This window comes from Microtus oregoni, unplaced genomic scaffold (genome assembly GCF_018167655.1).
Source record: "Microtus oregoni isolate MIOR12 unplaced genomic scaffold, Mior012 000011F_ref0000422, whole genome shotgun sequence".
NCBI classification, from domain to species: domain Eukaryota; kingdom Metazoa; phylum Chordata; class Mammalia; order Rodentia; family Cricetidae; genus Microtus; species Microtus oregoni.
Genome location: NW_024543070.1, coordinates 18,385,503 through 18,400,438, shown reverse-complemented (window position 1 = coordinate 18,400,438; position 14,936 = coordinate 18,385,503). Strand labels below are relative to the sequence as shown.

The 14,936-nt window shown below is 45.1% G+C and overlaps 1 protein-coding gene across 2 annotated transcripts in view; it reads right to left on the bottom strand.

Moving 5' to 3' along the window:
• LOC121453132 (dnaJ homolog subfamily C member 18) overlaps positions 1-12,240 on the bottom strand; it is a 30,076-nt gene extending 17,836 nt beyond the window's left edge. Inside the window, exons 1-3 of one of the 2 annotated variants that reach the window (XM_041659641.1) lie at positions 12,157-12,240; positions 9,190-9,376; positions 5,027-5,172 (exon numbers count right to left, since the gene is read on the bottom strand). In XM_041659641.1, the coding sequence (XP_041515575.1) occupies positions 5,027-5,172; positions 9,190-9,376; positions 12,157-12,196 (373 nt within the window). In that variant the 5' untranslated portion in view covers positions 12,197-12,240. Of the gene's footprint in view, positions 1-5,026; positions 5,173-9,189; positions 9,377-12,054 lie in introns of both variants that reach the window. The other variant, XM_041659643.1, reaches the window with a different exon arrangement.
• Between the last annotated feature and the right edge of the window lie 2,696 nt (positions 12,241-14,936).

Here is a 14,936-nt window from a genome sequence, read left to right as displayed (position 1 = left end):
CAAGCTTTCTGGCACCTCTTTTAAGATTCTCCCCTCTTATTTATGGGGACAAAGAGGATAGAAATGATGAACCTTACTGAGAACCACTGCCTTATGAGCTTGTTAAAGAACTACAGGAGGCAGTTGCCAGCTATGGGCCACGTCACCTGATGTTACCGCACTTTTGAAGAACTTTGGTACTTATTGGGTGATTCCTAATGATTGGCATCAACTGGCTAAAGTGTGCCTACCAGGACATTTCTTATCATGAAAGGAGGAATACGAGGAAGAAGCCAAAAAGGAAGCTGGCATCAAAAAGAGAAGAGGATCTAGATCTTTCTATGCTGTTGGGAGTGGGCCAATGGACTGATCCCAGGTAACAGCTAAACATACCCAGAAAGGTTCGCTTTTGATGTCTGATTTGGTTATTGCTGCTTGGAGAAATCTGCCTACTTCTACTCTTTCTTCCCAGGAGGTGGCTAATATAAAACAAAAACGGGGATTGAGCCTTATGAGTCATTTATCTCTCGGCTCACTGATGCTATGACCAGACACCTCAGGAGCAGGCTTCAGAAGTAATTATCAAACAACTGGCCTATGAGAATGTTAATACTGCCTGCAAAAGCCATTGGTAAAAATCTGTCAGAAGACTGGGAACTATTTCAGATTATCTGAAGGATTGTGTTGATTTCACCCCCTCTTTTGCTCAGGGCATAGCTATTGCTGCTGCCACCCTCCAAGGTAAAACAACTACTCAGTTCCTCAGAGGTAGCCCCACTTCCCAACTAGGGAATGAGGGGCCTTGTTTTTCCATGGTCAGAAAGGACATATAAGCTGAGTCCTAATAAAACTCAAAGAGGACCTGTGAATTCGAAGCCCACCTGGTCTATAGAGCTAGTTCCAGGACAGGCTCCAAAACTACAGAGAAACCTTGTCTCAAAAAAAAAAAAAAAGTTAACCACTGAAGAACTTAAGCCTTTATTTGACATCCTTGTCTCCTTGTTCCTTAACTGATGAAGCAAAAAGGGCACTGACAATTGTGGAACAGGCTATTACTAAACAGCAATTACAAAGCATAAAACTTGATGAACCATGGGATCTAATAACATTGCCTACTGCTCATAAACCTATGGGTGTATTACAGCAAATGGTCTCTTGTCTACCTGTCACTCTCACAGACAAATGATTTTACATCGTTTGCCTAGTCGCCCTTCGTTGCAATTCTTTTTTTTTTTTTTTTTTTTGGTTTTTCGAGACAGGGTTTTTCTGTAGTTTTGGAGCCTGTCCTGGCAGTAGCTCTATTTAGACCAGGCTGGCCTCGAACTCACAGAGATCCGCCTGCCTCTGCCTCCTGAGTTCTGGGATTAAAGGCGTGCGCCACCACTGCCCAGCGCCCATTTGTTTTTACACCAATTCTGATTCCCCATTTACTGGTTGGTTTTGGGTTACCCAACATACTTTGGTTGCTGATTTCCCTGGTGGAGTAACTACTACCTCTGATAACAAATATGTATATAATAGAAATCTTTGGACTCTATAAATTATGCTTCCTGCCCTTAAGGATAGTAAATATGAGACTACTCTTTTGCCATTGCCTTCTGGAACCTTGCTTGTCCTGACCCTTCAACACTGGGTAATGACGGACACATATTGCCTCTAGAGAAACTTTTCCTAAATGGTTTTCTTGTGGCTTTGCTACTAACTTTTGCTATTAACTGTACATTATTATCCTTTTAATGCCTCCTTAATAACCCTAGTTTTGATTATAAAACATATTTTGAATCTAACAGACAAAAAGTTATTTATGACCCTCAATCCTTATTCCCTCAAACTTTTACTGCTTGGTGCACCCCTGGTTGGCCTGCTCCAACTCCTAGCCCTCCTCTCTCTGTAAATGTCCTTTACAAAAGCATTTATTCTGCCTCTTGCTGCTACCCATAAAGCCTGTTGTACAAACCTGGATTCATCACTAAATCCACCCGTGCTTCTGTTGTAGCCCCCTTTGCTGTCCTTCATCGAGGACCTCAAGGTTCTCTTTTTACTTTCCATGACCAACGTGGTTCCGCTGGGGTTTCATGTTTTGTCTGTATAATAACTAACTGCATTACTGCTTCTTCTTCCTATGATATTTATGTTGTTTATTTATTTATTTTTGTTTTATGTGCATTGGTGTTTTGCCTGCATGTATGTCTGTGTGAGGATGCCAGATCCCCTAGAACTAGAGCTGCAGGCAGTTGTGAGCTGCCATCCATGTGGTGCTGAGAATTAAATCCCAAGGCCTCTGGAAGAACAGCCAGTGCTCTTAACCTCTGAGCCATCTCACCAGGCACCCCACACACACAATTTTTTTTGTTTTGTTTTTTTGAGACAGGGTTTCTCTGCAGCTTTGGAGCCTGTCCTGGAACTAGCTCTTGTAGACCAGGCTGGCCTTGAACTCACAGAGATCCGCCTGCTTCTGCTAGAAACTGAGTTTTCTATAGAACCTATTACTTAAGTGGTATTAGTAAGTATGAGACATAGGATTTGGAAAAAAAAATCACTAAAGAAGAAAAACTCAGGGAAATTTTAGAAGCTGACAAACTATAACTGAATCATTAGGTTTTCATGTTCTGCCTCAAAAACAAAGAACTAGCAGGAACAGAAGAAGATTTTTGATTACAAAATTAATGTAATTGAGTTAAAATGATTGATTTTATCACGTTAGATTTTAGTTCTCATGAAATTTACTGTTTGCTCATTTTGTTTCTTTTATTTTGATATGCTTATATAATCAAGGAAGACTTTAGAATAAGTATGCAGCATGACAAGACTTTGTAATCAATGATTAAAGTCTATGAGGAAATGATTTGGAGTCTAAATAAAGTCTATGAGAGATGCAGATTGTCAGAGTAGATCAAGCCACCCTGAGATATGCTTCCTCTCTGTCCATCTCCCATGAAACAACACTATGAAGTGTCCTGTGTCTGATTTCTCCATCTCCGCCCTTGCACGCACCCACTTCAGACCCTGCCCTCATCTGGAGCTGGACTCCGGCAGATCTCCTAGAACTGGAGTTCCAGGCTATTGTAAGCAACCTGGGAGGTTCTCAGAAACAGACTGCTGTTCTCTGCAAGAGTAGCAAGCGATATTAACCACTGAATTCCAGGCCCTAGAAATGGTTTAAGGTTTATTTATTATTTTATGTGTATGAGTGTTTTGCCTGCGTGTATGTATATGCATATCTGATTCCCTCTGAGGTCAGAAGAGGGCATTGGATCTCTCGGGACTTGAGTTATAGATGGTTGTGAGCCACATTGTAGGTGCTGTGAATAAAGCCCAGGTCCTCTTGCAAGAACAAAAAGTGCTCTTAATTGCTGAGCCAACTCTCCACCCTACAAAAGATGTTATTAAAAAAACAAAACTTTTTTCCTTAAAAAAAAAGTGTATATAGATAGACAGACAGATAGAGATCAATCTAAGTAGATGAAGGCAGGAAAGAACTGTGTTAATAATCACTATTAAGAATGTATCAAGTTGGGCATGATAGTGCATACCTTTAATCCCAGCACTTGGGAGGCAGAGGCAGGTGGATCTCTGAATTTTAGGGCAAGTTTGAGGACAGCTTAGGCAGTAAAGGTAAAAATCAAAAACAGAAATCTGGTGAAGATGTAATTGAACAAAGGGACCATGTTCCAGCAAGAAGCAGAACTTAGAAGCTTCAGCCACGTGGTTTAGGCTTTACGGTTAAGGATAGAAGAAAGGAGTTATGGGATTTGCCTCTGAAACTAAGGAAAGCAACTGAGGCCAGGCATGTGTCAGGGGTGGCCCTGAATGGAGGCCTAGAGAGGCCATTGTGTGAAGCTGTGAAGGTGAAGACTGGATTGCCCTGGAGACCCCAAGATGCTGGAGGTGCCAGAGCCTTGGGACACCTGCTGAGGAGAGCTAACGGGATGAGGAACCAGCCCAAGAGAAAGAAGTGTGCTGCAATCAACAAAACTGAAAGGAGTTGGAGATCTGAAGAGGGTTGACATCAGACATGGAGATGAAGTTTGGAGTTTGTCCAGCTGGTTTTTGGTCTTGCTTTGGTCCAGTATTTCCTCGGTATGCTCCCTTCCCTATGTTTTGGAGTGGTAATGTATATCCTGTGCCATTTTATGTTGGAAGTATGTGATCTGTTTTTTAATTTTGATTCTACAGGGAAACAGAGTTAAGAGATTGTATGAATCTCAGAAGAGACTTTAGACTTTTAAATAAGTTTGAGATTGATATAGACTATGGGAACTTTTGAAGTTAGACTAAATGCATTTTTGCATTATGATATGGTTACAAACCTTTGGGGGCCAGTGGAATGTGGCGGTTTGCAAGAAAATGGCCCCCAAAGGAAGTGGCACTATTAGGAGATGTAGCCTTATTGGAGTAGGTGTGGTCTTACTGGAGGAAGTGTGTCACTGTGGAGGCAGCTTTAAAGTCTCATATGTCCTCAAGATACTGCCCAGTGTCTCAGTTCACTTCCTGTTACAGTTTGATCAAGATGTAGCCAGCACCACATCTCTTGCACACCGCCAAGCTCCCTGCTATGATGATAATGGACTGAACCTCTAAAACTGTAACCAAGCCACCTCAATTGAATGTTCCCCTTTATAAGAGTTGCCGTGGTCAGCCGGGCAGTGGTGGTACATGCCTTTACATGCAGAAGCTGGCAGATCTCTGTGAGTTTGGGGCCATCCTGGTCTACAGAGCAAGTTCCAGGACAGGCTCCAAAGATAAACAGCAAAAAGCTGTCTGCGTGTGTGTGTGTGTGTGTGTGTGTGTGCACGTGTGCGCGCGTGCACACACTGTAGTATCTCTTCACATCAATAGAAACTCTAAGACAGAGCGTAAAAGGGGCTTGAGCTTAATTCCTGGGACCCATGGAATGGAAAGAGAGAACTGGTTCTCAAAAGTTGTTCTCTGACTTCCATGCATATGCCCCTGCTAAGATAAATAAATACAATAAAAGATTTAAAAACAAACAAATTTGCTATCACCACTAATACAAGGGCAGATGGACATGGGCTCAAGGCCAAACCTTTGAAGGCGTCTGTTGCTCCAGGAGCGCAGTTCTTGTCAGGATGAAACTTCAGGGCGAGCTTCCTGTAAGCTTTCTTAAGTTCTTCATCACTGGCATTGCGAGAAACTCCCAGAATTTCATAGTAATTTCTGCACTTCTTGATTCTTAAAAGAAAAAAATTAAAAATGTGTATATCTACAGAGGCTCTATTTGTATAACTAGTAGCCAAACAATTCATCCCTCCAACCTGTGAACTCCAAAACAAACCCAACAAAATATAAACATTCAAATCATCCTATCCAGACCTTCACACAGCCCCTTGGGTCTACTCCTCTATCCCTCTTATAGTCATATAAGTGGGCAGAAGAAGCATGTTAGCCTCTATGCCAAAGTTCAGGCTAAGATCCTGAAAATTAATCAAAGAACAGCAAAGCTAGAAGAATTAGCTAGCTATCTTATTTTGTATTTTGTTTTCTTTTTTTTTTTTTGGTTTTTCGAGACAGGGTTTCTCTGTGGTTTTGGAGCCTGTCCTGGAACTAGCTCTTGTAGACCAGGCTGGTCTCGAACTCACAGAGATCTGCCTGCCTCTGCCTCCCGAGTGCTGGGATTAAAGGCGTGCGCCACCATCGCCCGGCTGGGGAAAGCTTTCTATGGCAGCTTTTATGAGTACATGTCTTAAGACAGCATCTCAAGCAGCCCAGGCTAGCCTCGAGGTCACTATGTAGCTAAGGCTGGTTTTTGTTGGGAGCTGCAGACCCTCAGACTCTGAACTTTCTATGACCCCTTGCCTGCCGGAGTAAACAACTTGTTTTCCTATGCTTGCAGCTAGGGAACCCTCGGGAGTTCCTGATAACAAGGAAGTGGTTTCTGGTGGGCTTGCAGTGAAAAATCCAGAGAGCTAGGGTGTGACCATTAGTCAAGGAGAGCACTATATAAGCTGCCTGGGAACATAATAAAATTGGCATTCTTGCTTCAAAAGTGGCCCGTGCCTCTGTGTGTTCTTTAATCCCCAGGCCCTTGCCCAACCTTGGTTCCAGGCGGTGCAGACATCACAGGTTTTGAGGTCTTAATTCTCCTGTTTCCATTCCCCACACATTGAGATTATAGGTGTGTGTTCTCACATCTGCCCTTATGGCTATCTTTCAAAATTGTGTAAGTCGTTTTCCCTTCAGGGACATGTGGAGGGGTTTCGTTTTGTTTTGAGACAGGATTTTCTCATGTAGTTCTGGCTGTCTTGGAACTTTCTATGTAGACCAGTCTGTCCCCCAACTCATAAAGATCTAATTGTGTCTGTCTCTCTCAAGTGCTGGGATTAAAAGCATTCACACAATGCTTGGTCTTTTTTTCCTTCAGATAGACTCTCATGTAGTCCAGGCTCAGCCCCACCTCTCCGTGTAGTGGAGAAGGACTTCCTATGGGCATGTATCAAAACCAGAGATCGACAGCAGGTCTTTTCCTTCCCACTCTTTGCCTTATTTTTAAAATTACATTTTCTTTCTCTCATCCTTTCATCTCTTTCTGAAACAGGGTCTCACTGTGTAGCCCTAGCTGTCCTGAAACTCAGAGAGATCCACACCTGCCTTGAATTGATTTTCTGTGCTCATGAAACTGGGGTCCAGGTTTATCCTTTTCATATGAATATTCAGTTGTCTAAACCTTTGCTGAGGACTATTCTTTCCTCCATTAAAATGTCTGGGCACCTTATCAACAAATGACGGGTCAGAGCTAGGCTTGGTGGCTCATGCCACCTGGCATTGCAAGCATTTGATAGGCTGAGGCAGGACACTTACTGGGAGTCTGTCTTGGAACCAGTCTGTCTACAGAGTGAAACTTTATATAAACACATCAAACAATGAGACTCAAGGGCCCATAAACATGAGGGTTATTCTGGACTCTCAGCCGATCCCACTGAGATCCATGTTCATCCTCACATCTGTCAGATGGTCTTCATCGTTAGTCTTGAAGTAAGTTTAAAATTTAAAGCATTACTTATCCAACTTTGTTCTTTTTCAAAAATCATTCTGGGTCCCTTCCATCTCCATGTGATTTTCCTCTCTTTCCTTCTCTTCTTTAATTTTTTTTCTATTTTTTCCCTTTTTGGACAGAGTTTCCCAGGTTTACCAGGCCGTGGTAGCACATAACTTTATTCCCAGCACTCAGGAGGCAGAAGCAGGTGAATCTGAGTTTGAGGCCAACCTCCTGGTCTACAGAGTGAGTTCCAGGACGACCAGGCTAAACAGAGAAAACCTGTCTCCTAGGGCATAGAGGTGCATGCCTTTAGTCCCAGCATATAGAAAAACCCTGTCTCAAACAAATAACAGCGAGGGAGGGTCTCTCACTATATAGCTCTTTCAGGCCTGAAACTTGCTATGCAGACCAGCTGGCCTCAAACTCGCATTCCCAGTACACATATCAGGTGGCTCACAGCTACCTATAACTCCAACTCCAGGGGATCTGACGCCCTCTTCAGGTCTCTGCACGTATCTGCGCCATGTACACACACCCACACAGAGGCATAAAAATAAAATTAATAATAAAAAAAGGGTAGTGCTGTCCTCTCTTTTCAGTCCTGATTTTGTGTATGTCTGTGTGTTGAGGGGCAGACAAGTCTCTGTGTAACTCTGGCTACCCTGGAGTTGTCTATTCCTCCTGCTCCAGAGTGCTGGGATTACAGGTTTGTACAACCAAGCATGCCTCATTCCTGATTTTAGTCATTTGAGTGAGTATTGTTTTTCTCCCTGGACAGTATAGTTAAAAGTTCATCAGTTTTGTTGACATTTTAAAGATTTAATTTATGACTTTATTGGTTTTTCTCTATTGTTTTCCTTTTTTTTTTTTTTTTTTTTTTTGGTTTTTCGAGACAGGGTTTCTCTGTGGCTTTGGAGCCTGTCCTGGAACTAGCTCTGTAGACCAGGCTGGTCTCGAACTCACAGAGATCCACCTGCCTCTGCCTCCCGAGTGCTGGGATTAAAGGCGTGCGCCACCATCGCCCGGCTGTTTTCCTATTTTCTATTTCATTTATATCTGTTCTTGTATTTTTTCTTTATCCTTCTTATGTAGGGTTTTGTTGTTTTGGTCTCAAACCCCAGATATTCCCACCTCACTTAAGCTCTGTGACAACAGGCTTATGTCACCAGGCCTACCCTCTAGTTTCTTTGTTGTCTGTTTTGTGATTCTGGGACTGGACCCAGGGTCCTGCAGTGCTAGGCAGGCACTCCACCAGTGAACTGTATCCCCAGTCCACTCTGCACTTTCTTATTTTGACACCGGCTCTCCCTAATTGCCCTGGATGGCCTTGAACTCACGTTGTCATAGACTGGCCATAACCCTGCGAACACTCTGCTCTCTGTCTCCTAAGTAGCTGCTATCACAAACCTGGATCACCACACCTGGCTAAAAGACATCTTTTTTATTTTAATGTACCGGAGATCAAACCTCGGGCCTCCTGCCTGCGAGACAAAGCTCTCTACTACTGAGCTACATTCTACATTCCCAGCCCTTGCTTTCTTACTTTGTTTTCCCGGCTTCTCCTAAAGCATATCACACAACTCACAGTATATTCTAACACTCCATTCTTACCCAGTCTTTCATTTAAAGTCAAGAAGCTAGTGTCTTTCAATAATACAATCACGGGGGCTGGAGAGATGAATCAGTGGTTAAGAGCACTGGCTGTTCTTCTGAAGGCCCCGGGTTTGATTCCCAACACCCACACAGAGGCTCAAAACTGTCTACCTGTAACTCCTGTTCTAGTGTCCAAAGTCCTGAGCCTCCGAGGGCACTGTACACACATGGTGCACAGACATACGTGCAGGGCAAACATCTACGCACATAAAGTAATACATAAATATAAGGAAAATGGTGATGACACAGGTCAGTCATTGCATAGCCCCTCCTGAGACAGACATTCTTCTAAGCACTTTCTATAAAATTCTTTATTTAACCCAACAACAGCAGTTCCAACCTGCGGGTCTCTACCCCTTTGGGGCTCGAACGACCCTCTCATGGAGTCTCATATCAGATATCCTGCGTATCCAGCTAGTTACATTATGTTCATAACAGTAGCAAAATTACAGCGATGAGGTAGCCACAAAATAATGTTGTGGTTGGGTTCAACACATGAGGAACTGTATTAAAGGATCACAGCATCAGGAAGGTTGAGAACCACTGTCCTGCAGGCTTACCTTTGGACCCCAAGTAGCTGTTCCTCGGTGTAAGTGGAGCTCCCCTCTCCCTGCCGGGGCTGAGTCCTCTCATTCTCAGGCTTCGATTCCTTTTGTGCCTTCATGCAGTTACAGCAACCACAGGGATCATGACTGCCAGGTCGTCTGTCTTCTGGGTATTTGTTTCTTCTAATTGCATCAATGTAAGCTGCAAGCCAACAGCCGAATCAACCTCCAGTTCAAACTAACTTAGACTTTTGTTTACTTTTTGAGACAAGGTTTCACTATGGCTGGCCTCAAATTCAGGAATCTTCTGCCTCGGCTTCTCTTAGGTTGGAATTACAACCATGCGCAACTACGCCTGGCTCTGTAATTTTGCTGCTTGCCCCCGCTCTCTGGGAGGCAGCTTGCAGATAAGAGCAAAGAAGTGTGGAGAAGGGTGGAGAAGTGTGGACAAGGAAAGGTGGAGAAGGGTGAAGAAGGGTGGAGAAGGGTGGAGAAGGGTGGAGAAGTGTGGACAAGGAAAGGTGGAGAAGGGTGAAGAAGGGTGGAGAAGGGTGGAGAAGGGTGGAGAAGGGTGGAGAAAGGTGGAGAAGGGTGGAGAAATGTGGAGAAGGGTGGAGAAGGGTGGAGAAGGAAGGGTGGAGAAGGAAGGGTGGAGAAGGAAGGGTGGAGAAGGAAGGGTGGAGAAGGAAGGGTGGAGAAGGAAGGGTGGAGAAGGGTGGAGAAGGAAGGGTGGAGAAGGGTGGAGAAGGGTGGAGAAGGAAGGGTGGAGAAGGAAGGGTGGAGAAGGAAGGGTGGAGAAGGAAGGGTGGAGAAGGAAGGGTGGAGAAGGAAGGGTGGAGAAGGGTGGAGAAGGAAGGGTGGAGAAGGATGGGTGGAGAAGGAAGGGTGGAGAAGGATGGGTGGAGAAGGAAGGGTGGAGAAGGAAGGAAGGGTAGAGAAGGAAGGGTGGAGAAGGGTGGAGAAGGAAGGGTGGAGAAGGGTGGAGAAGGAAGGGTGGAGAAGGAAGGGTGGAGAAGGAAGGGTGGAGAAGGAAGGGTGGAGAAGGAAGGGTGGAGAAGGAAGGGTGGAGAAGGAAGGGTGGAGAAGGAAGGGTGGAGAAGGAAGGGTGGAGAAGGAAGGGTGGAGAAGGAAGGGTGGAGAAGTGTCTTTAGATGACTACAGACATCATGGAGACTTCAAAACTTCCATTCAAAACTCCAACAAAAGCCGGGCGATGGTGGCGCACGCCTTTAATCCCAGCACTCGGGAGGCAGAGGCAGGCGGATCTCTGTGAGTTCGAGACCAGCCTGGTCTACAGAGCTAGTTCCAGGACAGGCTCCACAGCCACAGAGAAACCCTGTCTCGAAAAACAAAAAAAAAAAAAAAAAAAAAAAAAAAAAACTCCAACAAACATCTTGCCTGGGATACTTCACAGAGAATACAGGATGCACCCGAGGAAGAAACTTAAATGCCAGAAGCACAAAGCCCTAAATTTTCACCATACTGACAGTGCTCGTTCAACAAATGCTCTTAACTGAGATACAGAAGAAGGGCTTGTGAGGCAGTTCTACCCAAGACCTTGCCTTTAGAGCAGTGTGGAGAGAGGCCTATTTCTTTGTGCTGCATGGCCAGAGGTGACATCGCTCATAAAAGAATACTTTGCTTGCAAAGGCTCCTACCCTTAAAATTTGAAGCATGGACAGACTCTGTCTCAAAAACAAATAAAAACCACAACACAACAAACAAGAAAGAATGGAGTCATTTAATTCTCTTAAACTGGCATTTGTCGGGCTCGAGAGATGGCTCAGCAGTTAAGAGTTTAGGCTGCTCTTGCAGAGAGCCTGAGTTTGGTTTCCAGCACCCACATGGCAGCTCAAACCTCTTGTAATTCCAGTTCCAGGTGGATTTGATGCCTCTGGCTTCAAAGGGCGCCTTAACTCCCAGGGACATATTTCTTCCCCCACTTACACATAGTTAAAAATAAAATAAATCTTTTTAAAAAGTGAAACGAACATCTGTAGAACTAATATGAACCGAGACACTGGGCTAGACATATCAGGGGCTGTATGGGTCAGACCAGTTCCTACCACACAAAGGTTATAGTTTAGTGCAAGATGATTCAGTAAGTCCTGAAGCCTACAAAATGTACAGGGCAAGCCAGTGAGGGACAGGGCACTCATATCTTGTCAGCAAACCCAAAAAAGCTTTAAAAACATCTTTCTCTCCTACTTAAGATCCTTGACACTTTTCCTTTAAGGCATCCTTCATATCTTTATATGTAATGTTTGGAGAAAACGAAGCTTCTTTTGACATCCAGGCTGTGTTGGGTACCTTGTCAGTGTGTAGCCCAAACCCCCAACCTTGCTGCGGTAACCCAGGAACTTACTGGCTGTGTTTTGTAAAAGGCTGTTAACCGGTAAAACTCTCTCAGTGGACTGACAGTTCTGTGAGCTCAGGGACCCGCGTCTGTCAAATTCCCCCTGCAGAATCAGCATAGCGCAGGACAGATGATAGGTATCGGGATCAAAACTTTCTGCCGGACCGTAGGATGGAAAAGGACAGACTGCCTACTGGCCCTGGTGTAAGCCTTGAGGAACGAGATCAAACCGAGACTAGAGAGTCGGGTGGCCTAACGTGAAGGAGTTATCCATAAAGGGCAGGTATGCTACGGAACTCAGCATCCTAAGCGCCCTCGAATCACAGGAGGTCAAGACTGGCCGGACAGCCGGGGGCTCTGGATGGGGCATGGCCGGGGCGGAGCTGGGGGCTCTGAGGCAACTAGTAGCCAATGACTGAGCTCTGAGCTACAGCCTCAGCAGGGACCAGCGTTCCCGGCCGCTGCCCTGGGCCGTCCTCCACCGCAACCCGAGCCCTTCCCAGGCTTAGCATCTTTCCACAAACCTCCATCTGGTCCAGGATCTCGGCCTTAAGATCCGAGGAGCCTACATCCCTGATCTCTCCGGAATGCTGCCTTGTCCCACCCTCCAGTCCGGAACCTGGTACCTTGGGTCCAGCGTTCTCCGCTGCCCAGAGTGGCCGCCATATCGGTTTTCAGTCAGCAGGTCAGCTGAGCCTCGCAAGTACCGGAGGCTGAAAGAGAGGGGGCGCGGGGCGCGGGGCACGCTGGTCATTGTAGTTTAGTTCATGTAGGCTGCGGGGCTACGCGACTACAAGTCCCGACGGGGCCCGCGCGAGAAACGCGGAGATGCAGAGGTGTGAAGGGACGGGATACTCAGAGTGAGGCCAGGACTGTCTAGTTGGCTCGTTTCTGCGTTTCTGGCTCAGACTCAGATTCATCTATAGCTGGGAAGAGTGGCTTCTTTCCTGCCTGATCCTGAAAACATACAAAGGTCCTAGGGGACAACGGCTTCACACACTGCAGGCCAACCGGTGACACCCTCAGGAATGTCCCTCTTAAGTATCTACCAGTGCCTATTCTGTGCAAAATCTATGCTAGGCCCTGGGGATAGAAAAATGGTTTGGGAAGGCTAAACTCACTCTGGGAGGTTTAATGGCCGCAAAAAAAAAAAAAAAAGAAAGAAAAAAAGAAAAGAAAAGAAAAGTGGGGTGAATTTAGTATAGTTAGACAGTAGTTTGGATTCCTCCCATCCAAGCTCCTTAGTCCTCAGAGGGACCAATGGGGCGGGGCGTTAAGTTTAGGAGCCACCCTCAGAGCCCTTGTGTTTACTTCATCACCATTCTACTCATGAACTTCCGAGGCTCCTTTCCTCTTTCCCAGTTCTTTCTTTGTCCCGTTCTCTTTTCTGAAGGGCCAGCTCTAAGAAGTTTGTAAAGAGGAAATGAGCGATTATTCCTTCTGTTCCGCACCCTGTTTTCTGGGAAGTCTAGCAAAGACTCAGAGCAATTCTTTCGCATGATTCAGAGGGGAATTTCTGGTCTCCTCACTCCCTTACAATCCACGGAGGAAGGTGATGAGGTGGGGATCACCAAACCTAATCTAATCACCAAGCCAAAAATCAGGTCTACAAACGGGCAAAATGATCAGGATTTCAGAAAATTATCTGGAAAAATAAATAGCTGGAATTTGCTTAGATCCTATTCAAGAAAACTAGATCAATTATGCTGTCAACCACCTGCTACTTAGGCTGTTGGGAAAATGGGGTTTACATGGGGATGCATAGCCCTGAACCCAGACAGAAGGGTAAGAGCTCCAGAGGACATGCGGCTCTAGTACTTCCCCGCTGTCAGAGCCTGGCATACAGACTTCACAACCACTTGGAACTCCAGGAGAACAAGGCCTCTCAGAGGGAACAAGAACTGGCTCAGAAGCTGGATACAGGTTGTAGCTGGGAGTTTGCCACAACTCATTATGTGGCCCTGACCAACTTCCTTCTCCTTCTGCTTTGGCCTCTGTCAAAGTTGAGGCATCCTTAAGATTCAGTGTGTGACTGCCTCAGGGATCTTCCATGAGGAGCTGGAGGGGGAAGAGAGGCACAGCTGGGAAAGCTGCATTGCCCTCCTCCAACCAAAGCGTTTCATATATTGAGAGCTCCCAGATTAATGCACCCTGAAATGCTTGTGCCATTTGTAATGTCAGTTACAAACAGAGCCCCTAAAGATAGCATTGCGCCCTGCCCCGCCGCCATAGCAAGAAGATGACAGCTGTCTCCACATTTGAGCATTATCTGATTTAGGAGGAGGAACAGCATAATGGTTAAGAGATTAGCCTAGCATTGTGATGGATACAAGAAGATAATGCTTAACAATTTGTCTGGTATTTAATAAATGCCAGCCGATACTACAGACTAGCATGGGAGAGCAAAAACAATTTATTTTTCCTTTGTTTTTTTGTTTGTTTGATTTGATTTGGTTTAGTTTTTTTCAAGATAGGGTTTGTTTGTAGCTTTGAAGCCTGTCCTGGAACTAGCTCTGTAGACCAGGCTAACCTTGAATTCACAGAGATCTGCCTGCCAATGCCGTCTGAGTGTTGGGATAAAAGGCATGTGCCACCACTGCCCAGCTACAAAAAAAACCATTTCTTTGTAGTTTGACATTGTAAATTATTAGTGTAGAGTCTGTATTAGGCATGTCATAAGTCTCCAGTATGTCTAACTAGGTCTCCTGCCTGTATATCTGGCGATTATTATTACTACAAATAGGAAAAAAAAAGAAAAACACTACCAAAAAGGTATAGGAAGCTGCTATCCCCCGTGTCCTAGCACCTGGCTCCAGCTACTAAAACTAATGATTTTCCCACTCCTGACTTCAAAAAAGATCAGAGGATAAGCCAGGCATAGCGACACAAATGTTTAGGAGTTCAAGGCAATCTGGGATACAGGAAAACTTGTCTTAAATACAAACAACAACAACAACATACATATGTGTTAGAACACATCTGGAGTACCAGCACCCAGGAGGTGAAGCAGGAGGATCCTAGTCTGAAGTCAACCTGAGATATAATGAGACTTTGTCTCAAACAAAAAAGGCTGACAGGGTGAATCTGTATGGGAAGGACTATGCTTCACAACCAGGTGGACTGTGGTAAACTCGAAAGACAAAAGCATCCAGACCTTGAGATAAGCTGAAGGCCCAACTCTGAGGCCCTGGAACTATGACCAACTCATATATTTCAGGTAACTGGATCTGGGCAGGGGAGATGGCTCACAAGCAAGAAGACAGAAGCCTGGCCTGAAGGATCCACTCCTGCTCTATGGCACAATCAGAATCATGCATCAGATGGTTGTATATAAAAAAAGGTTTTCTGCTTTGGGAATTGTAGACAGCCTGCTTTTAGAAGATGACCAACTGAGATAGGATAACTG